This window comes from Macaca mulatta, chromosome 8 (assembly GCF_049350105.2).
Source record: "Macaca mulatta isolate MMU2019108-1 chromosome 8, T2T-MMU8v2.0, whole genome shotgun sequence".
In the NCBI taxonomy this organism is placed as follows: Eukaryota; Metazoa; Chordata; class Mammalia; order Primates; family Cercopithecidae; genus Macaca; species Macaca mulatta.
Window position 1 is genome coordinate 21,057,501 of NC_133413.1, and position 25,077 is coordinate 21,082,577.

The following is a 25,077-nucleotide window of genomic DNA, read 5'->3' on the forward strand; positions in this document are numbered from 1 at the left end:
ACAGCTCTGTGGGTGATTCACGTGACAGGGATGATTATTTTCTATTAGGACCAAACAACAAAGCACAAATCAGCATCTCCCCCCCAAAGATGTGGGAAGGCAGCCGCCCTGCAGCTGCATGTGAGCTGGGGCCGCAGTCAGTGCCTGTCTGGTTTAATGGTGCTAACTTGGCCACCTGCCCATGAAGCAATCTGGACCCTAAAACAAAATAAATAGCAACTACTCAGGCAGAGCGCCTCCTCTCAATCAGAGAGTCTCCCCGGCATGGAGGCTGTGCCTGGCCTACCTTGCATTCACAGCAATGCCCGTCAGCAGGGCCGGCTTACAGGAAAGCAACCCATGCAGTTGCACAGGGCACCCATACATGGAAAGCCCCAAGGCCTGCTGTCACTGTCGTGAAATTCGTAATACTTTTTGAACAGGGGCTCACATTTTCATCTTGCACCGGGCCATGTCAATTACATAGCGGTTTCTGGCCTGGGAGGAGCAGACTCCCTGAGCTATGGCGATGTTGGTGTCCAGGCTGGTGTCCTCGGTACTGATAGAAGGAAATCCCGATTTTGCCCTGAGCTCTGCCACTAGCGAGCTGTCCAACCCTGCCCGGGCTGTCCATTCCTTATCATCTGGACCCTGAGGACGCAGTGATCATGCTGCAGAGGGTGCCAGGAGGGCTGCATGCCTTCTTCTTGTGGCCTCTTGGTATGAAGGCAGAATGACTTGCCCGAGATCACTCAGCCAATGCTGCCACGCTCAGAACAATTCTAAGACTCCAGGGACAGTTCCATGTCTTGAGAAATAAGGTACCCTAGAGCCACAGCTTTAAAAGACTCATTTAAGAACAGACTCAAAAGCCATCTCCTCCCAGATGTATTTGCACTTATTCACAATTTGCTGTAAGTCTTTTCTAGGGGTCTGCATAGAAAACACATTGTGTCTTCTAAGGGAATCATACTGGACAAGGAGTCAACCAGGTTCTGCCATTTCCAGGCGCCTATCATCTAAAACTAGATGCCCTTGTTGCCCCCCTGAAGCGCTTTGAGGGCAAAGGATGTGTCCCCTGTTGCCCAGCATCCTCAGCCCAGGTGCAGTCACATGGCGTGGCACTCATGTTCCCACCCCCGCCACTTAGCCGCTGCGGGCATCTGGCCCTCAATTCCTCATCTGTGAAATGAGAATATCAGCACCTCTTCCCCCTATTGAGTATTACATGAGATAATGTGGGCAAGGGGCTGGATTCTGGAAAGGCTCCATAAATGGCCTCTGTTCATACTAATTTTGGTATTCGGGGGGGTGTATGTTTCTTGAATAAATAAAAACAGAATGCAAGGATGCACAGGATGTGCCATGCTCATTCGGAAATTTACATAAAGGTTTCAACTGAACTGCAATGGTACAATACTTTCCGAAAGGAGGTAGAGAGGTCGAGGGTGTGACCAGAGGGAGGGGAAAGACAGAAGCCAGCACACTTTGCGCACACTGAGTAGTATCACAAAGTCATCAGATTTAACTGATGGGTAAGACTGCATGGCAGACCGAGATGTGCGCATCGGATGCCATGGGCATTAGAAATGGTAAGGAGGTGGCCTTGAGGAGCAATGACAGCCAGGGAGACTGAGCAGGTGTGCTCACCTGGCAACAGGACCGGTTGAGTGACTGTGGAGCTGGTACCACGTGCCAGGTTCTGGGGTTTACAGATATTTTCTCTGCGTCCATTTAAGAGTCGGTCTGTAGAGGACAACGAGTCCCAACAAGGACTCAGGGCTTGCAGCGCTGAGCTGGAGCAAACTTGCACCAGCTCACAAGGATTGCGCAGATCTCTTCCCAACCCCGTGTTCAGTGACGTCATGCTGGTAGCCCGAAATAAGCCATGGTGGGAGTATTTACACCATGGAAATTGGCAAATGCTATAAATCAGGTCTTTCCCCCCAACCCCCTTTTCAGAGAGCAGGTTATTAAATATTTACCAGCACATCTCTGGCTCTGTGCCAAAAAAGATTTCTAAAAACTGAATGAATCTGATTCAGAAGCCTATCTCTGGCAGAAGGCGAACAAAATACTGGAGTCTAGGGAAGGGAAGGAGGCTAAAGATAGGAGTGGTAGGAGGCTCCTGTGGTGACCTAAACAGGAACTGGGAAAGCTTGAACCAGGAATGTGAAACATCTAAAGTTAATGTTTGTTTAAATTATAGTTATTCCTTTCTCAGCAAATTATTTCTACATTAAAGCACCAGCAAGTCTTATCTCATGGTTTAAACTAAAAAAGTTAAATATTAGTATAAAATCTCATAGTTTCACTTAATATGTATTGCTAATGGTTGATACAGGGAAAAAAACAGTAGTCGAAACGCGCACACACACACACACACACAATCAAAAATGTGGTTTCTTGCTTTTGTCTGAAGGCAAAACACTATCAAATGACAGTGGCAACAGTCACGAGAAGGAATAACATACAGTGACTAATGTGATCGTATTTCAAAGGCTGCTAGTAAAGATTGTCTTTTGTTTGCAAAAGTAACTTTCATTAGAGCAGCATTCTATATCTCTGTTCTCCCTTCACCTTTGATACTGATGTATTCCAATAAGGCTATCAAGGATGTAGTAATTAATATATAGATAGAATCTCTTCCAAGACTGAGTCAAAACATACCCTCAGTAGAAAGTCATTACTAATTCATCCATCTCCAACCATTACTTTTAATTTTACACCTTCTCGCCACCTACATAATCCATCTCCATTCTAGTACTTTCTTTCTTTTTATTTTTTTCAATTTTTATAATGAATTATTTTAAAAAATTGAACAGTATGTGAACCATAGGTGCATGGAACAATGTATTTCATGAAGAGAACATATTGGTCTAGCCACCACTCAGACATGAAAGCACATGTACCTACAACTTAAAGTATCTTTTTTTTTTTTTAAACGGAGACTTGCTCTGTCACCCAGGCTGGAGTGCAGTAGCACGATCTCAGTTCACTGCAAGCTCCACCTCCCGGATGTACTCCATTCTCCTGCCTCAGCTTCCCGAGTAGCTGGGACTACAGGCACCCACCACCACGCCCGGCTAACTTTTTGTAGTAGAGATGGGGTTTCGCTGTGTTAGCCAGGATGGTCTCGATCTCGTGACCTCGTGATCCGCCCGCCTCGGCCTCCCAAAGGGTAGGAATTACAGGCGTGATCCACCACGCCTGGCCCATTCTATTTCTACAGTTTTATGTTCTCCTTTGGAATTTTTGTCAAGATTTTTCCTTCATACATCAGTTCTCATGTAGATCCTAAGCAAATCTTTTTCCTCTGTACTGATAGAAGGAAACCCCAATTTTTGCCCTGAGCTCTGTCACTAGCAAGCTGTGCAATCCTGAACAAGCCAGTCCACCTCTATAAAAAGAAGAAAGTGAGCGAAACACTCTCACAAATTACTTCCAAGTACATGAAAGTGTTTCATTTCTTCTGACTTCCCCACTGGCACCTAGGCCAGTCCTCTGTAGGCAGTGAGTGCTCAAGAACTAGTTTGTCCAGTAAAAAACATAATCCTACTCTTCTTTTGGGAAGAGGCAGTCCTCCATCTCAAAGAGAAGAACTGCTGTGTCACCAAACTAAACAGTCATAAATACTGAACTCTAAAATATCAGACCTCTGTGGTCAAAATTGCATTTGGAAGTAAATGTCAGAGGCTGCAGGATAATTCACAGCCTCTGGCAATGGACACGGGGAATCTGAGTGGTTTCTGCTTTGACCACTAATTCTGAGGAGGTGAGAAACTTGCCTAACTGTGCTGTGCCTCTAATTCCCTTCGCAACTCCTCCTCTGCAGGAATAATAAAACAAGGAAAAAAACCATTGGATTGTAAAACGAAAACAATTCCTTGCAAGCAAATAAGGTCTTTATGAGTTTGAAGTGGAAATATGAATCACATTCTATGTCAAATGCAAAACAACACATTACTTAAAACCAAAGGAATTTTAACTTTGATTGGCTGAAAGAAAATAAATCCTGTATCCTGTTTCCCTTCCAATCCAATGAGAAGCTTAGAACTCTGGGAAAGGAAACAAGAAGTTTCTGTCTCAATGAGGATGATATGTGCTTCTTAACCATCGACTGTAAGCATAGGCAATTGTAACACAATGGTATTTGTGTACGTGAACATAGAAAAAGTACAAGAAAAATATGGTGTAAAAGATTTAAAAACATGTTCTTGTAAGTGTAACTTGTGTGATGCATAACGACATTTCTGTCAACAACAGGCTGCATGTAAGATGCTGATCATCTAGGAAGCCAAGGTTAACTTATTATTAAAGAAAGGAAAACTTGCTTTTTTTTTTTTTCTTCCTGAGACAGAGTCTTGCTCTGTTGCCCAGGCTGGAGTGCAGTGGCATGATCTTGGCTGACTGCAACCTCTGCCTCCCGGGTTTAAGCAGTTCTCCTGCCTCAGCCTGTGGAGTATTTGGAATTACAGGTGCACACCACCATGCCCAGCTAATTTTTGTATTTTTAGTAGAAACGGGATTTCACCATGTTGGCCAGGCTGGTCTCGAACTCCTGACCTCGTGATTCACCCGCTTCAGCCTCCCAAAGTGCTGGGACTACAGGTGTGAGCCACCACACCCGGCCAAGGAAAACTTAAAACATAGTGTCACCTAAGTCTACAGTGGTTATAAAGTCCATAGCAGTGGACAGTAATGTCGCAGGCCTTCACATTCAATCACCATCCACTCACTGACTCATCCAGAGCAAATTCTAGTCCTGTATTACAAGCTCCATTCATGGCAACCATTTTTAAAATCTTTTACACCATATTTTTCCTGTGCCTTTTCTACGTTTAGATACAGAATATCACTGTGCTTCAATTGCCTGTAGTATTCAGGACAGTCACATGCTGTACAGGTTTGTAACCTAGGAGCAATAGCCTGTACCATACAGCCTAGGTGTGTAGTTGGCTATGCTATGTAGGTTTGCATAAGTGCGCTGTATGATGTCTGAACAATGATGGAATTATTGACGATACATCTCTCACGACATGTCTCCATTGTTAAGTAACACATGACTATAGATGAAAACTGACTATTTTCTTTGAGACAGGGTCTCACTCCTTCACCCAGCATGGAGTGCAGTGGTGCGATCTCAGCTCACTACAGCCTCTGCCTCCCAGGCTCAAGCGATTTTCAGCCTGCCTAGTAGCTAGGACTACAGGTGTGTGCCACAATGCCCACCTAATTTTTTATTTTTTAGTGGAGATGGATTTTGACACATTGGCCAGGCTGGTCTCAAACTCCTGGCCTCAAGTGATCTGCCCATCTTGGCCTCCCAAAGTGCTGGGAATAAAGGCACGAGCCAACAAACTCGGCTGAAAATTGATTCTTAAGATGTGAAAAACTCTTACTGTTTTTATGTATAAAGTACAGATACAGACACAGTACAAAAACAGATACACAGTATATCTGTGGTACTACAGTTCCACTAGGGGAAAAGGGAACTGTATTATTAGTAAACCTGGTGCAGCCCAAAATGAAGCCATGCTAGGATATAAGACATGAACGTTGTCCAATCTGAGGGCCCCAAAGTTGAAACTTTCTGGAAAATATATTATCAGCTGCCAGAGGTTGGCACTGGGGGGTAGAGGATGAAAGGCAGAGGATGGGGCTGGGAAGAACAGGTTTTGCTATTTCTGGAAGCTTACACACAAAGTCAATCCTCAAAGAATTTCACAGAACATGCATTTTGGATGGAAATCAGTTTACCCTCCTATTGCACGGAAGCATCAGAGGCCTGGTGCCATCGCGTCTTCAGGTTCCCACAGCAGATATCCTTCCTTCATCCTAAGGGGTCCTCAATGGGAAGAAGCATGGATTTGCCTTAGCAAGAGGCAGAGCTGCCCACAGCAAGGAATAACAGACGTCCCTCAGATGGGAAGGCCACCATGAGATACCGCCTGAGCTAGAACACAGCTTCAGACAAACCTGGCTCATCTCCCTGCAGGAAAAGATCACAGCCCAGCCTGAAGTGGGAGAAGCGTCATTTCCCTCTCTGCCAATGCTGCCAACAGCACCGGGAAATTCCATCCATGGGGGCCATGCCCACACAACACAGAGATCCTCTTCCGGCTTGCCTTTCCTCCTGCTGCCTGCACTGCTTCTCTGCAAAGTGGACTAACTGCCTGTGATTACAGAGACATCTCAGCCTACAGGGACCCTTGGGGGCCTTGTGCATCCACTATCCATCACCTGTGCAGCCAGGATCTTAGCGGAGAAGTCCTTCCAATATTCCTTTGAGAGCCACCTTGCCAGTGATACTTTTAATGCCAACGTCCACCCAGGCACCGTGATGTGTGGGAACGGTGGCACCAACGGGAAGGGCACCGGGAATTTCCACTTCAAATTCACAAAGACCTTATTTGCCTGCAAGGTCCAGGGAATTGCTCTGACCCTCTCTGGGGTGAGCCACCCCTTTCTGATTTCTGTCAAATGGGAACATAAATCTCACCTTTGTTACCCTGTAGGATTCTGCAAAAATCAAGAGAAACTGTACTGCATCCATAATGCAACAATACTAGTTTCCAAAAACCATTGATGGAAACTATGAAGGTGTGAAATTACCTTTCTGTAAAGTACCGCTTCCACTTATTTTCCGCTTTAAATATTGCAAGCACTTTTAATCAACGAGGCGCCAGGAGCAGAGGCCAGCACATCTGCCAAACTTAAAAATTACTAAGGGAATCATTGCACAGATTTCCACTCACCTTTGCTCATGGTCAGGTGCCCCTGGTAATGACAGACACTAAACAGAGCCACACAGAGGTATCTGCAGGGTAATTACTCACCAGCTGCTGTTCTAAGGGAGGGACTGCATCATGGTGGCCGTATATTATGCCAGGATTGTACTGACTGAAAAGAACTGGATAAAATACCTTCTTCCCTGCAAACCAGAAAACAAACATTCACTTAAAGTGACAGATCCAAGTAGTAGGTTTGTTCCTTGACATTTGGCCCTTGGAAACCCCCCAGATATTTGCACCCACATTTTTTTTTTTTTTTTTTTTTTTAGAGAGGCAGTCTCACTCTTGTCACCCAGGCTACAATACAGTGCTGCAATCTTGGCTCACTGCAACCTCTGCCTCCTGGGTTCAAGTGATTCTCCTGCCTCAGCCTCTTGAGTAGCTGAGATTACAGGCACCCACCACCACACCTGGCTAATTTTTTTTTATTTTAGTAGAGATGGGGTTTCACCATGTTGGTCAGGCTGGTCTCAAATTCCTGATCTCAAATGATCCACCCGACTCGGTCTCCCAAAGTGCTGGGATTACATGCATGAGCCACTGCGCCTGGCCTGCACCCACTTTTCCTTTTCCCTTCACTCAGCTCTAACATGGGTTTTAGAAGTGCAGCACCAAGCAGACCAGACAGTCAGATCTGCAAATATGTCCGATCTCCCAGCACAGGAATGATATTTGAAATACTGACAGTCCATGACCAGGCACTGGGCATCATGCCTTGGGAGGGGGTGTGAAAGAGAGTCCCGGTGCCCCCCACCCCACCAAACATTAAGCCTTTACTTGCAGGCTCATGGGGTCATCTTAAACGGCTGACTTTGGGTCAGGGTGACTTTGGGCAGTTGGACTAGAGTTAGAGTGTCCAGGGTGGTAGCTCTTTATCAATTTACACAGAAGTAGTTCTGTATTTTAGCAACTTGCATGGCCATGCCAGTGTTCATCAGCTCAGTAGCAGCCTTGCCTATGAGTGGAGTCTGTGAAAGTTGTTAGTACTGTGGGTTCTTTGTGCGAATAGCTCTTCCACCCTAGGTAACCGCCCTCAGGTACTCCTTTCCCTTTAGGGTTGGGCAGTTTTCCAGGTCCATGTCCTCCCCACCTCACTTTCTCCTGGAAACGTTCATGAAAGCTGACCTCCCAGTTGCAGATGGAAGAGGGGTTATGGACATTAACTTGGGAACAGTCCCAGAATTACGGTGGCTGACAGTCCTATGATGTGGCCTCAGAGGAGAACTCAAACCAGATGGTGACATGGTTTGGCTGCGTCCCCACCCAAATCTCATCTTGAATTGTGGCTCCCATAATCCCCAGATGTCCTGGGAGGGACCTGGTGGGAGGTAACTGAATGATGGGGGTGGATTTTCCCATGCTATTCTCATGATAGTAAATAAGTCTCAAGAGATTTGATGGTTTTATACATGGGAGTTCCCCAGCACACGCTCTCTTGCCTGCCGCCATGACAGACTTCCCTTTGCTCCTTCTTCACCTTCCGCCATGATTGTGAGAACTCCCCAGCCATGTAGAACTATGAGTCCATTAAACCTCTTTCCTTTATGAATTACCGAGTCTTGGGTGTGTCTTTATTAGCAGCGTGAGAACGGACCGATACAGATGGTTTTCCTTTTCTTTGCTATTGGGGTAGAACAGACTAATTCAGAAGCAGGACATCAGAGTGACTGACCCACGAAGTGACGACACATGGGCCCGAGAGGGCTGGGTGCCACCTGAGTGTGACAGAGAGAGGATCCATACCTGGCTGTGTATTCAGCCTACACGTATTGAGGAATTCAGACGTGAAGTAGATGTCAACATCACAGAAAAAGAGAAGGACGTTGCTTCCCTTCCAGAAGCGGGCTCCAACATCAAGTCCCTTTCCCCGAGAGAATTCTCCATTCAGCTGGATGAAGGTAAAGTTCCTGAAGTTGGCAGCTCTGAAAGGCAAGACCAGGTACTATCACTCACATGCCCACATGTTGGCAGCATCCCCAGAGAAAATATGTGATCAGGGCCCATCCACCTCTTGACCCATTTCTTTTGTAACCTGAGGGCACTGGGACTCCCCAAGCAGTTAGTGAACGGCCCAGACTCACTGGATACTCACTGGGATCAAGGTACCAAGAACACCGAGTGGAGTTTTAACACCAATTTCTTGTTTCTCTGGCAGCTTCCCCATACTGAAAACAGCACTGTCATCACTAATGACTATTCTTTGTCATGGAGAAAACTTGAACCAGGGAAGACTAGAAACACAATCCAGGAAAATCTTTGTGCATCCTGAGCCAACCGAATGAAGCCACTGAGCCAAGGAAATAAGATCACATTGCAGTGGCCCCACTTAGCATCTTTTCATCTGCATTCAAATCCAGGAGCCAGGCAACATGTTCTTGATGTGACTCTTTCCCCCAAAGAGATTTAAACCTGGACTCCTTCCCCATCCTCAGGTAAAGCAGCACAGCATGGCAGGAAAAATGACCAACTTGCAGTTAGTAGAAGAGGACAGTCTCAGGCCTGGCTCTCCTGTAGGCAGCTCTGTGATCTAGGCCAGCCCATGAATCTTCCTGAACCTCAGTTGCCTCATCTGCCAAATAGGTGTAGTAATATCTTCCCTCACTATCCCACAGGGTTATTAGTGAGATAAACAGTGCCAAGAGGATACAGCACTCTGTATGCTTCAGCTATTGCTGTGATTAGCATGGGCAAGGATTACCAGGCCCCAGGCCATGAAGCTAGGATGTTTCTTGCATTCGTTCTTTCCCAGGGACAGCAGAACCTTCTGAAACGGGGCACGTCTTGAGCTAACATTCCACGAATTCATTCCATGCCCAGTGGGACAGGTGTTGTCTTCTACCAGAAAATACTAGAGAACCACCTTCAGTCCTCTTTCAGCCTAGCAAATCCCTTTTTGTGTCAACAATATCCTTCTTTTCCTAATGGCTTCCTCTCCTCTCATACTCCCCGTCGTGCCAGCTACCTGGCCTATCCCCATGCCCCAACTTCTCTCTACTCTTTCTTTCCAAAAGGTACAGAAACTCATTTCTAATTTGTAAAGTTTGCATTTCAAGTACCTATCTTGGGTAAAGGCCACACAAATATAGAGTCATAAACTTTTAAAATGCTAAGTTGTGTTTGTATCTGGAATTGAATCAGTAAAACTGGTTCTGCCACTCCCTCCTTGACTCACCTTCTTCTTTTGGATCTTGGAGTGAGCTTGGTTTTTTATCTTAGGGATCAGTGGGCCCATGTTGGAGTTTGATGCCAAACATGCCTTTCAGATTTAGATCAAGGTAGGAGGCCTTATGATGGGTAGAGCACTGGTCTAGGAGTCTGGAAACCTGGATCCAGGGCTAAAACCATGCCTGGGTCCCTCCTAGGTGTTCAACAGATGTTTTAGAATGACTGCATGAATGTACGAATGATTCTAAACCTAGCTGTGTCTCTGATGGATTTGAGACAAGTCACTCTACCCCTTTCGTCTCTGTTTCCAGGTACAAAATCCAGTGGTTATAGAGCTCAAATACCCTATTACAGGCTAAGATGCTATTCTTCTTTGGTTAAAACAATTTACTTTGCATATGTACATTATATATACTTGTATGTAATACACTTTTTGTTTTAGAGACAGGAACTTGCTCTGTCACCCAGGCTGGAGTGCAGTGGCATGATCATAGCTCACTATAGCCTCAAACTCCTGGGCTCAAGCAATCCTCCTCTCTCAGCCTCCCAAGTAGCTGGGACTACAGGTGCAGGCCACCATGCCCAGCTAATTCTTAAATTTTTTTTTATAGAGACAGAGTCTCATTTTGTTGCCCAACTCTTGGCTTCATGCAGTCCTCTTGCCTCAGCCTCCCCAAGTGCTAGGATTACAGGCATGAGACACCACACCTGGCCAAGACTGTCTTTTCCTATGATCCCGCATTCACTTCAGCACCACTCCACATTTGCAGCGATTCTCCTCTTTCAGAACTTTATCTTGAGTCTTTTATCTGGGTGGGTGCCCCCAGTGCACATTTTCCATGTGTTGCATTGAAGTTATGCTCCAAAACCTTTTCAGTATTAGGTATGGCACTAGTCAAGGACAGCGCTATCCTCCCGTCTCCAAAGACATTCAGATGGTGTGAGGTCACTGCAAGCACCTTCATGTGTCTTAGAGGTGTCTGCAGCCCCAGGTCCTGTAAGTCAGGACAACCCATTTCTCCCTTCCTGGTTTGGTCAGTTTCCAGGAAAGTTTTACCCATGGGAGATGCCTGGATTTTTACCTGTTCATCTAAAGGCATCTCATCCTGGAGTCCACCTTGCTTTAATTTTCTGTGTATTTAATATATACAGCCAGTAGTCAGTCTCCTTCTTCGTTGTTTCCAGGTTTTCATCTTTGGGACCTCCTCCTCCCCATTATACAGAGATATCTTCTAACTTTCAGAGTACAAACACAATGTATGAGCAAGTCCTTCCTCACTCAGGTTGTACCTGACTCATAATTCAGGTACCTTCTCCATGAGGGTTTCCAGGATCTACTATATGGGAGTTCAACTATAAAAATACCTGAACAATAGCAAGTGCTTTTGCCAAGGGAAGAAGAATATAGGTTCTTAATAGGCTGCATTAAATGAGCTGCGACATCAAGAATCTCCCCCTTGAACAGGTTACAGTCCATTTGTATAGATCGGTCAAGTATTTACAAAAGTTAAATCATGTTGAGCAATTAAATAATACAAGAGAGCGTTAGAAACTGAGGTAACAGCATCAAAGAAATGATGAGTCTACGGGTGACTGATTAATTGCCGAGTGAACGGTAGAGATAGTGCTACAAATTTAGAGGAGAGAGTGGTAATTAGGTGGTGTGCATGCTTACACAATGCACGTTAATCTAGTTTATTCTGTGCATGAATCCCCTAACCCTGGCTTGAGCTGTTGCTAATAAATGCTGTTCCCTCCTCTGCTGCAACAGAAGACTGGGTACAGGATGGGCTTCCTGTCAAAGTCATGGGAAAAGGGGTGGGAAGAACTCATGGTACCTAGTGTTTGACATGACCTTCATTTGGAAGAACTTTTTTTTGTAAGTCTTAAAACATAAATCCCTATGCTTCCATGATGTGTTGCTTCTAGAGAAAGAAAATTCAGGCAAATGGATGCTGGGGAATGCTTTATATAGCCTAATGCAAAAGGCAATTTGTTTCCTTTCTCTTCGTGCAACCTTCCTACAAGGGTAAGACAATGCATGTTATATCCATGGCGATACCCAATCTGAATATGCATTTCAAATTCACTTTGTGTGTCCACAGGCTGCACAGAAAGCCCTGGGAAGTGGTACCCAGCTCTGTCCACGCACTGTTTCCATGTGGACCATACAGGGGCCGGCACACACACACACACAGCACCAGACACCTCTGCTCGCCTGTTCTCCCTGCCCCACGCAGGGAGATCTGCCCTGATCTAGCTTTGCTTGGGTATTTCATCCACCCTGATCAACACTGGCCAGAAGGCAACATTGCTGGCCTAGCAGTATGGGTCCATGTTAGAGCTGCTCTGAAGCCCTGACCACTTACCAGGCTCTGATGAGAGAGCTGAACATGAGTGTGCACAGAAGGCAGGGCGGGGACAGAGTCACTGCTGGCTTGGGAAGCACCATCAGGCAGTCACAGACACTGGAGAGGGCCCAGAGCGCTAACTCTGTCATCCATCCGTGCTTCCCAGGGTGGCTGCCAGGTCATTATGCTCAGCTAGGGGTCCGTCTGATGATGAATCATGGTACCACTTTCCTTCCGGATTCCTCAACCCAAGGCTTTTTTCCAATAAGCCAGTGATCTGAAAGAACCCCTCCATGTCCTCTCTTGCCATCAGGAAGAGCCTCTGATAATCACCAAGCGCCCTCTGCCAAGAAAGAGGACTGAGCTGGAAAAACTATGAAAACAATCAAGACAACTTCCTGTCTTTGCCAAACCTCCTGGGTCTAGAAGTGGGGCAGCCTCCTCATCTGAAACTTATCAGTACCGGCCATGTGGGCTCCAAAACAGGATATGACAAGATGAAGAGGAATTGGGTTCTACAAGTAGTCAGCCCCTTATCAATGCACCATATCCTCATTTTGAAACAGTGCTCATTGGGCAGGGACTCCATTACTAGACTAGAGTGCCCCTTGCTTAACAGTGCATTAAAAGGCAGCAGAGCCATTCAAACACAATGGAACATTTCAACTCTAATCACTGATGTGCCCTATGTAGTGTGATGGTGTGGCTGGGGAAGGTCCACACCATGGCCATGAGGCTACAGCCCCCAAATGCAGACTACAGTGGTTCCCAGGCAGGCATGCTACTTTATCCTCTCTCCTGCTTCCCCCTCAAGTGACCAGCCGGGAGTAGATGGTTACGATTGTGAAACAAAAATATCATCTCAGGACCCCAAACTCACCATGAAAAAGTGAAAATTAAGCTTGAGAACTGAGTCACCAAGACTGTTCTCCTAGCCAGGCGCAGTGGCTCATGCTTGTAATTCTAGCACTTTAGGAGGCCGAGACGGGCAGATCACTTGAGATCAGGAGTTCGAGACCAGCCTGACCAACATGGTGAAACCCCATCTCTATCAGAAATACAAAATTAGCCAGGCGTGGTGGTAGGCACCTGTAATCCCCACCACTCGGGAGGCTGAGGCAGGATAATTGCTTGAATCTGGGAAATGGAGGTTGCTGTGAGCTGAGATCATGCCATTTCACCCTAACCTGGGCAAAAGAGCCACATTCCATCTCAAAAACACAAAGAAACACAAAAACTATTTTCCTGCTGTTCACTGACAGAAGCTGTAACTTCATAACCCCGTGTCACAGTCTCATTTTCTTGACTCCGTCCTTTCACGTGTGTTCATTTTGTAGATTTACTGAGCATGAGGCAATGCAGAATCCATTTGTTCCTCTGTTCCCCCTTTTCACATGTAAAACAGAGAAGTACTGAGGCTAATCAGAGCCTCACAAGAGTGGAAGCATCAACCTCACTGCCTGCTCTCCATCCATTTGTTCCTCCTCCTCATAGTTCTTTCCCCTTTAAATACCCAAGTGGACAAAACCCTCTTTGGAAAAATGCAGAGGTTGCAGATGCTCCTGTGGCTTGTGATTTTCCTAGGCGCATCCTCAACCTTGGCTAAATAACACTCGGATAGACTGAGCCTTCCCTCAGTCCCTTTTTGGTTTATAGAACAGACAACTCACCAAGGTATGGGCATGGCTGGGGCCTCCTATCTTCTCACTGTTCTCTTCCCCAAACGCGTGTTCTGCATCTACTCCTGCGAACATCACTGTCGTTAAGGCCCATGTCGAGCATCACCGCCCCTCCTGTGCCTCGCCACAAACTCGTAGTGCACACTCTGAGCTCCCAACATTTGACTCAGTCCTGCCTTTGTCCCTGTGTCCTGGTGCCTTCAAGTGCCTTTGCTTGCACAGGTCTGTATGAGCTGCTCTAGCAGACTCCACACCCTTCAAGGACAGCAATTGCCTTACTTTTTTCCTGCCTTCGGAGATTATCCAGCACCGTGCAATAAACAGCACACACAGGGTGACCAACATACACTGCACGAATCAAGAGCTGAATAAATGGAAAACACAGGCACGTTTCAGATTTGTCCTGAAGATCTGAAGGGGGGTGCTGCATGGAGATGCCTCCCTGTCAAAGAAAGCTCAGCCCACTCAGATGGGCACCAGAGAAACCCCTCCGTTGTGTATATACCCACCTCCAACATCAGAAAGAGGCTGTGACCAATGGATTCTGAAGGACAGGCACAAATCCAAGCTTTTAAGAAGATGAAAAATATGTAAATAACAGAAAAGACATGAGAAAAAGACAATGCAATATGGTTCAAACTACTGAAGTTACTCATACAAAGAAATATAATGTTTAGTGTTGCCCTACAGTAATGGCAAAGAAATGTGCATTCAACATGGTAGGATGGGGGCACTACCTTTTATATTACATGATTTCCTGTTATGAAACTGAACGTGCAGCTCCTCTAAGATCACATAATTTGCTCATAATTATTTCTTCTTTTCTTGAATTGTATTATCAACTGACAAAACTCTTCCATTTCCCACTCAATTCCTGTTTTTGTATAATAAATCTGGTGCATGGAGACTCCTCTAAGTTACACAAACTCATTTTAATAGAGGTTATAATGACCTGAGAAAGCTACTGTTTGTACCGGAGATTTAATTTCCCTAATTGACTTGCATTTCCCAGAGTTGCTGGATTAAAAACGATAGATCTTCCTGTCTAGTATGATTTACTCTAATATAGACTTTTCCTCACAACTGCAAGGATAGTCGCTTAAAGTAACGCTTCTCACAATAGCCCTTCATTTAAAAAAATCTTTAAAAATTTACATAGAAAACTAGTATTATATCCAATGTATGATTTTAAATCTCACAGCTCTAAATACTGAAATCACTTATGAATTCTACTTCTTGAAGATATTGGAATACAGTGAAGAATTTAGAGCTGAACATGTTATCCAATTTTTCACAGTAGGCACTTTAAATGATTGATTTAGAATTGCCTAGATTCTGAGCTTCTTTAAGCCTGTTTTAGCAAGTTTCTTTAGGAACTTCATTTTTGCCTTTCCTTTGGTTCTAAAACTTCATGTCAGCATGAGGCACAGTTCATTAAGAAGAGCAAATGAATGTCTCTGAGTCTCAGAATGGTCACAATGCAGGCATCAGCTGATGAGTATTCACCATCTTCCAGGCTACATCCTCAGATTGTCTTTTCTTTCTCACTGAATGCATATAATTTTGTTTTGTTTGCTTGTGTTTTAAATCGAGAAATCAAAGCCAGCTTTAGCAGGTACCAAACAAATTTTCTGATGCACAGAAAAATGGTGAGATTTAAACATCTGACATGAGGCCTCCAGCATGGAGTTTCCTTAGAAAAATAGGGGGTGGCAGCCGGGCACAGTGGCTGACGCCTGTAATCCCAGCACTTTGGGAGGCCGAGGCGGGTAGATCATGAGGTCAGGAGATCGAGGCCATCCTGGCTAACATGGTGAAACCCCATTTCTACTAAAAATACAAAAAATTAGCCGGATGTGGTGGTGGGCGCCTGTAGTCCTAGCTACTTGGGAGGGTGAGGCAGGAGAATGGCGTGAACCCAGGGGGCGAAGCTTGCAGTGAGCTGAGATTGTGCCACTGCACTCCAGCCTGGGCGACACAGCAAGACTCTATCTCAAAAAAAAAGAAAGAAAAGAAAATTCGGGGGTGGCAATCTGAACACTATATTAAGTCCTCTTGCACCTTTGCCACAGGGAAGTGTGAGTGACTGCGCACAAGGCAAGTGTAGAAGGGAAGCCTCCTCCCTAATCAGTGAATCCCCCTGTGCCCCAGGTGAGGAAAGCAGTCTCATCGTAGGTGTAGGACAACACACATAGAGAACCTGGGTAGAGGCTCGAGGCTGCTACCTTATGAGGGCACAATCCTTGCTCCTTCTCCTGTGGATCCCCTGCAGGTGGCCTCCATCCTCAGACTTAGCTCATTGCATGTGCCGTTTCTCCTTGCTCTGTAAAGTCTGGATGGATAATTCCTAGCTCCTGTCTTGCCCTGCACCCTGAGGCATGCATCCCTTTGTTTCCCACACAACACCCAAACGTACACTAGCATCGGAGTCTGTATTAGACTGTTTTCACACTGATAATAAAGACATATCCAAGACTGGGTAATTTCTAAAGGAAAGAAGTTAACTGCCTCACAGTTCCATGTGGCTGGGGAAGCCTCACAATCATGGTGGAAGGCAAAGGAGGAGCAAAGTCATGTCTTACATGGCAGCAGATGAGAAGGAATGAGAACCAAGCAAAAGAGGTTTCCCCTTGTAAAACCATCAGATCTCATGAGACTTATTCACCACCATGAGAACAGTGTGGGGGAAAATGCCCCCATGATTAAATTCTCTCTCACCAGGTACCTCCTACAACACGTGGGAATTATGGGAGCTACAATTCAAGATGAGACTTGGGTGGGGACACAACCAAACCATATCAGAGACTTTCCTCAAAAAGCCTGGAGCAAGCTGCCCTACATAGGGACTGGTAAATAGTGGATACTGCGCTTTTACATCATTAAGTACAATGCTTCTTTTATGTCTTAAATAAACTAATATACAGCAGCATGTTCAATTTCGTTCCACAGAGGAAAAGTATGCCTGGCTCTGCAGAGGTCACAAGGCGTGTGAGACATTGATTAGGACAAAACACCCTTCTAATTTAAGACATGATGTGTGTGTATGTGTGTGTGTGTGTGTGTGTGTATGCATGCATGTGTATTTATATGTATACTTTTTATTGAGTTAAAATTCACACAACATAAAATATTAAAGTGTATAAATCAGTGTCATTTAGTACATTCACAATGCTGTAAACCATCACCTCTTTCTAGTTACAAAACGTTTTCATCACCCCAAAAGGAAATCCTATCCCCATGAAACAGTCACTTCCAATCCCCTCATATCCCCAGCCCCTGGCAACTGTTAATCTACCTTCTGTCTTCATGAATTTATGTATAAAGAATATTTCTTATAAATGGGATTATACATTATCAACTTTTTTTGTTGTTGTTTTTCTTTTGAGACAAAGTCTCACTCTGTCACCCAGGCTGGAGTACAGTGGTGCAATCTTGGCTCACTGCAACCTCCACCTCCCGGTTTCAAGCGATTCTCCTGCCTCAGCCTCCCAAGTACCTGGGATTACAGGTGTGAGCCACCACACCCAGCTAATTTTTATATTTTCAGTAGATACGGGGTTTCACCATGTTGGCCAGGCTGGTCTCAAACTCTTGACCTCAGGTGATCTGCCTGCCTCGGCCTCCCAAAGGGCTGGGATTACAGGCATGAGCCACTGCATCTGGCCATTACTGACCTTTTATACCTGGCTAGTTTCATTTATCATAATGTTTTTAAGGTTCATCCCATTGTAGCATACATTAGTACTTCACTCTCTTTATGCCTGAATAATATTCCATTGTATGACTATGTCATATTTTGCTTTTCAATCATCAGCTGGTGGATATTTGAGTTGTTTCTACCTTTTGGATATTGTGAATAATGCAGCTAGGAACATTCATGTACAGTTATTTGTTTCAATACTTATTTTCTGTTCTTTTGGGTATATAGCTGGGACTAGAACTGCTGGGTCAGATAATAATACTATGATTAACCATGTAAGGAACTGCCACACTGTTTTCCACAGTGGCTATCCCATTTTTCATTTGCAAAAGCAATAGACAAGAGTTCCAATTTCTCTGCCTCCTCAGAGACACTTGTGATTGACTTGTGGATTACAGCCATCCCGGTGGGTGTGGTTTGCATTGTAGGTTTGATTTGCGTTTTTCTAGTGACTAATGATGTTGACCATCTTGTCCTATGCTTATTGGCCACTTGTGTATCATCTTTGGAGAAATGTACATCCAAGTCTTTTGTTCATTTTTAAATTGGGTTATTTGTCTTTTTACTGTTAAATTCTCTCTCTAGTTATTGAATATAGACCCTTATGAGATTACAATTTGTAAATATTTTATCCCATTATATAAGCTGTCTTTTCACTTTTATGGTAGCATAAAAGTTTTTAATTTTGATAAAGTTCAATTTATCTGCTTATTCTCTAGTTACTAGGGTTTAAAAGTCACATCTAAGAAATCACTGCCTAATTCAAGGTCATGAAGACTTACACCTATGTTTTCTCCTAGAACTTTGATAATTATTTAAGTCTTTGATCCATTTTGACCTCAAGTTTTGTATATATGGTGGATGTATACCTATCAAATACAGAAAGCAACTTTCATTCTCTGCACATAAATATCCAGTAACCCCAAAACCATTCTTAAAAAGATGATTCTTTCCCCCATATGATGGTCTGGCACCCTTGTTAAAAATCAAATGACCATAAATGTATAGGTTTATTTCTGAACTCTGCTTTCCATCCATTGATCTATATGTATATTTTTATATCAGTAGCAAAGTCTTAATACTGTAATTTTATAGTAAGTTTTGAAATTGAGAGTATGAGTCCTCCAATTTTGTTCTCTTAAGATTGTTCTGGTTATCTTGGGCCCTTGCATTTCCATGTGAATTTTAGAATCAGCTTGTCCATTTCTACAAAGAAAGTCATCTTGGATTTTAATAGGGATTGTACTGAAACTACAGATCAATTGAATGAGTACTGTCATCTGAAGAATATTAATGAACATGAGATATCTTTCCATTTATTTAGGCCTTCTTTAATTCCTTTCAAAGTTGTGTTGTAGTTTTCAGCATAAAATTCTTGCACTTTTTGGTTACGTTCATTTCTATGTTTTTAAACCTTTTTTATATTACTATGAAAATTGTTTTCTTAATTTCATTTTCAGATTGCTTATCACTCATGTGTAGAAATAAAATTAACCTTTGTATATTGATATTGTACCTCACAACTTTACTGAATTTGTTATTAGCTCTAATAGTTTTGTGGATGCCTTGTAATTTTCTATATAGAAGATTATATCATCTGTGAATAGCATTTACTTTTTCCTTTCCAATGTGGATGACTGTTATTTCTTTTTCTTATCCAACTGTCCTGGCTAGAACACCCAGTACAATATTGAATAGTAGTGAAAGCAGACACCTTTGTCTTGTTCTTGATCTTATGGGGAGAACATTCAGTATTTCACCATTAAGTATGATGTTTTTCATAGATGGTTTTTTTTGTATGTGTCCTTTATCAGGTTAAAGTTTCTCTTCTAGTCCTAGTTTGAGGATTTTTATCATAAAAGGATGTTAGATTTTTAACAAATGCTTTTCCTATGCATATTGAGATGGTCATGTGATTTTTGCCCTTGAGTCTATTAATATGGCATATTTCATTGATTTTTGTATATTGAGCCAACCTTGCATTCTTGAGAAAAAATCACAGTAATAGCATATAATTTTTTTTATGTTGTTGGATTCAGTTTGCTAGTGTTTCGTTGAGGGTTTTGCATTTATATTCATAGGGATACTGGTCTATAGTTTTCTTTCCTTGTTCTGTCTTTGTCTAGTTAGGTTATAAGGGTAATGCTGGCCTCAAAAAATACGTTGGAAAGTGTTCTCTCCTCTTCTAATTTTTTTTGAAAGAGTTTTTGACACACTAGTGCTAATTCTTTAGACACTTGGTAGAAATCAGCAGTGAAGCCTGGGCTTTTCTCTGTGGAGAGTTTTTTTTTTTAAATTAAATCAATCCATTTGCTTGTTACAAGTCCAGTCAGATTTTCTATTCCTTTGTTCCCTCTCCATTCTTGTGCTGTTATTGTATTAATATTACATCTTTGTGCACTGTGTGCCCATCAACACAGATTTATAATTTTTTTGTATGCAGCTGTCTTTTAAATCAGCACAAAAAAAGAGTCACAAACAAAAACACATTTATACTGTCTTTTATATTTGCCTATATAGTTACTTCAATGGCAATCTTAATGTCTTCAAGTGGATTTGTCTAGTGTTCTTTCATGTCCGCCCCAAGGACTCCTCTTAGTATTTCATACACGGCATGTTTATTAGTGATTTAGTCTCTTCATTTGTTTATCTGGGAATGTCCTAATTTTGCCTTCATTTGTATGGAATAGTTTTGCTGATAACAGAATTATTAGTTGAAGTATTTTTCTCATGTTGAATATGTCATCCCACTTTCTGGCCTCCATTGTTTCTGATGAGAATTCAGCTACTAATCTTATCAAGGATCCATTGTATTGGATGAGTTGCTTCTCTTTCTCTGTCTTTGAATTTCAAAAATGTGATTATAAGTTTAATGTGGATTTATTTGAATTTATTCTATTTGGAGTTAAGATTATTAAATATGTAGATTAATGTTTTCCATCAAATTTGAGAAATTTTTGGCCATTATTTCTTCAAATATTTTTATGCCCCCTTCTCTATCCCATTCTTGACTCCCGTTATTCATATGTTTATATGCTTGATAGTATCCCATGAATCTCAGGTTTCTTCATTTTCTTCATTCCTTTTTCTGTTTCTTCGGAGACTGAGTCATTGCAGTTGGCTTATCTTGAAGTTTGCCAATTATTTCTTCTGCTTCTTCAAACCTGCTGTTAAGCCTCCTCTTCCTTATTAATTTTTCATTTTTGTTATTGTATTTTTCAACACTAGGATTTCTATTTGGTTCTTTTAAATAGTTTCTACTTCCTTGTTGATATCCTCTACTTAGTATAACATGTTTTTCATATACTTCGGTTCTTTAAATGTGATTTCTTTTACTTTTGTGAACATACTTAATACAACTGATTAAAAATTTTTGTCTATTAAGTCAAACATCTGAGCTTCCACAAGGACAAGTTCTAAAGACCGATGTTTTACTTCTTGTGCATGAGCCTTAGTTTCTTCACATGCCTCATAATTTTTGCTAACAATTGAACATTTTAAAAAATGTATTATGGCAAGCCTAGAAATTAGAATCTCCTCCTTCCCCCAGGTTTGTTGTTGTTCGTTTAGTGACTTTTTTGAATTAATTCTATAAAGTCTCAGTTCTTTGTTGTGTGACCACTTAATGGTCAGCTAATGAGTGGACAACAATTTCCTTAAATGGCTGGAACCAGTAAGTCTCTCTGATTTTGCTGAGGTATTCTGTTTGCTTATTGGGATACACCTTCAACACTCAGCCAGGCAGTCAGTGACTTATTTATCCTTTACTTCTTGCTTCCACAGAGACTGAAGGTCAGCCACAAGTGGAAGCTTAGGACATACTTGGGTTTTAAGTAGGAGCATAGCCCTAGAGATATACATGGTCCTTAGGTTTTTGGGAATGTGCTGGAGCTTTCCAAAGGCCCTATGAATATCTAATCTCCCAGACTTTCCTTTTAAGCTTTTTGATTAGTCTATTGTTTGCCCCAGCTCTTAACTACTGTCTCAGGCAGCCACAAAGTTAAACACTTCCTATAATTGCTTTAGACAAATGCTCTCCCCGAAGAAAATACTTTCTGCATTGGAAGAGCTCTGAGTCAGGTCACAAAAAGACAATCTTGTGAGTGGTGTCTTCCAAGGAACCTCCAGACAGTTCAAATAATGACAACTCTCCAGTTGTGATGCTTTAAAGCAAGCTTGTCCAACCCATGTGGCCCAGGACGGCTTTGAATGCAGCCCAACACAACTTCATAAACTTTCCTTAAACATTATATTTTATTTTTAGCTCTTCAGGTATCATTAGTTTTAGTATATTTTACGTGTGGCCCAACACAATTCTTTCAATGTGGCCCAGAGAAGTCAAAACATTGGACAGCCCTGCTTTAAAGGATCTCTAACCCCATTTTGTTCCACCACTGGCTGCCAGGCTGTGGTGATCACTGTGCTTGTGGGTTGTTGGATTTCCAGGTTACCAGAGAGCTGGAGTTGGGGATGGGAATAGGGCAAGTTAAACCTCCACAAAGCTCCCTTTCACACCAAAATTCATCCATGTTTCTTGGATAAATGCTCTCCAGATTGTTGGAAACTTTGGTTAATTTCTAGAGTTCTGAGAAAAGTGATTCTATTTTTTTCCAATTTCTTACTGCTTCTGTGGAGAGGAGTATTTGCATAGGTCTTTACTCCATTTTCACTGCTCTGACTCTTTTTTTAAACATTGCATTCTATTCCACTGCATGTACTAATATCATTTCATTGTTTTTCACAATATATCTTCTCCACATTTTTATCTGGAGAAATTCTAAACCTTCAGAAAAGCCATAAGAATAGTATAATAAGTGCCCACACATCCTTGGCTAGATTCACTAAGTGTTAACATTTTGCCATATTTGCTTTTTTTCTCTCTCTGAAGCATTTGAGTTAGTTTCAGACATCAAGGCAACTTCACCTTTGAAGACATGTATCTCCCAAGAAGCAAGATACTTTTCTGGTTCATTAGAAAAATATAATAATCATACTCAGGAAATTAACATGTTTACAACAACATAATTTATATGGCGTATTCAAATCCCCAGTAAACAATTCAGAATGCAGGCACATCTCCATAAAGAGTTGGCACACCAAGCAGAATCATGCTTAGCTCAGCCTCTGGCAAATGCCAGGTGAGATGGTCAGAGGCCTGAGATACTGCCGTCATCTGCAAGGTACAACTCCCTGCCCCTGTTTCCCAGGGTCTGAGACTAATTATCTGCTTGGGAGGGATCTACTATGCAGCTTATTTCATTTTAGGAAATGAGATGGTTATCTAAAAATCCTTGTTTAAGAAAAAAAACAAAAGCAAATCAACAATGCTTCTCAAATTTCTGAAAATGAACAAACAAAAATCCTGGAATAAACCATTTTCCCCAGATAAAATCTTCCTGGAGGTATCTGTCAAATCATTTCAAAGAGGTGTGAAATGCTGACACAACCACTGGCAAGGTAGGTCCCTGATAATGACAACAACCCTCTCCTAGCATCACATACACTCTTTGGCAGGGCGGTGCCTCATTTCTAGCATCTCAATCTCAGAGATGATTCCTCTGAAGGATGCTTTCATGTCCTTGTGACTGGGCAAAGATGAACTTGCAATGTAGTAAATGTCAACTTACAATGTAGTAAATGTCAATTCATCTACCAGTTACATTAAAAAAATTTTTTCGGCCGGGCACGGTGGCTCACACCTGTAATCCCAGGACTTTGGGAGGCCAAGGCAGGTGGATCACGAGGTCAAGAGATCGGGACCATCCTGGCCAACAAGGTGAAACCCCATCTCTATTAAAAGTACAAAAACTAGCTGGGTGTGGTTGCACGCACCTATAGTCCCAGCTACTTGGGAGGCTGAGGTAGGAGAATCGCTTGAACCCAAGTGGCAGAGGTTGCAGTGAGCTAAGATTGTCCCACTGCAATCCAGCCTGGCAAAAGAGTGAGACTCCGTCTCAAAAAACCGAAACAACAACAACAAAAAATTTCCTATTACATAGCTCCAAGCAAGCACCTAAAGCAGTATTTCTTACAGTAAGTTCCATTAACCACCCACATCAGCTTCATATGTGGAACTAGTTCAGTGATGGTTCCCAGGCTTCATCTCAGGCCCATTGATTCAGGATTGCTGAGCCTGGGTTAAAGGAATCTGCATTTTGAAAAGCACCACAGGTTATTCCAAGGTATGTTTATACTGAAGAACCACTGAGCTAATCTGAGATTAACTGAAGCTTGGAAAAATCTATAGAATAAGAATCAGATATTGAGAACCGATTTGTACTTCTGTCTATGGTAGTAGCTTTTAAACATTTTCACCATGATCCTTACAAAGGAATGTATTACACATCCTGATGCAGCACACACACACACGCACACACACTGAAATTAAACTTTCATGAAAGAATATCTATCCTTACTACTTGTGATTCACTCTGATATTTTCTATCCTATTCTACTTCACTTTTAAAAAACTGGACATAAGCCACAAAATCGATTTCACAACCCTCTAATAAATCACAAACTGGAGTTTGCAGAACACTGATCTATAGCAATCAACTGCAATGCAAAGCTCAATTGAGTAAGAATAAACCTAGGGAGAGAGAGTGTAAAATATTGCATACTGGTCACTAAACAAGATTTTTAAAAAGATATTAAAGTACATGCATTTAACTGGATTTATAACAGCTTAATCACAATACTGATTTCCAAATAACAAATTTCACTGAGTGTGACTATAAATCTTACTACTTTCAACTAACAACTATGGGTTTTAGGAGCGAGCATATTAGAGTGAAAATGTGGTGGTATGCTAACACTATAAGTGTGGAACTTAACACGAGGCTCTGATTCTGGCTCTCCCATATGGCAGAGACCACAGCCTGAGTCACATTCTCATTAAGTCTCAGTTTCTTCATCTATGAAGTAGGGCCCACAACAGTGTCTATCTCATCAGGTAATGAATATTAAATACTATAATTTATGCAAGTTATATTATTCAGAAATAAGACACCTCTGAACAAAAGTTTTATTACCTTAAAAATAATTTAAAAATGTTTAAATAAAGTTTCATGTATAAGCTTATATATAGATTACTGTGGGAGGCTGGGTGTAGAGGATCACACTTGTAATCCCAGAATTTTGGGAGGATGAGACAAGAGGATTGATTGCTCAAGGTCAGGGGTTTGAGACCAGCCTGGGCAACATAGGGAGACACTGTCTCTACAAAAAATATATATAAAAATAAGCCAGGCATGGTGGCACATGCTTGTGGTCCCAGTTACTAAAGAGGCTAAGTTAGGAAGACCACGTGAGCTCAGGAGTTGGAGGCTGCAATAAGGTATGATCACACCACTGCACTCTAGTCTGGGTGACAGAGCGAGACCTTGTCTCAAAAAGAAACAAAATATATT

General features: G+C 42.6%; 1 protein-coding gene across 2 annotated transcripts in view; it reads right to left on the bottom strand.

Moving 5' to 3' along the window:
- The window catches only part of CSGALNACT1 (chondroitin sulfate N-acetylgalactosaminyltransferase 1), a 103,136-nt gene that overhangs the window by 9,346 nt on the left and 68,713 nt on the right, over positions 1-25,077 (bottom strand). For both annotated transcript variants that reach the window (XR_013396825.1, NM_001261473.1), the window contains 2 exon segments: positions 8,517-8,695; positions 6,819-6,913 (listed from right to left, as the gene is read on the bottom strand). Coding sequence is in view for 1 of the 2 variants with exons in the window: in NM_001261473.1 (NP_001248402.1) it covers positions 6,819-6,913; positions 8,517-8,695 (274 nt within the window). In the remaining variant the exon portion in view is untranslated.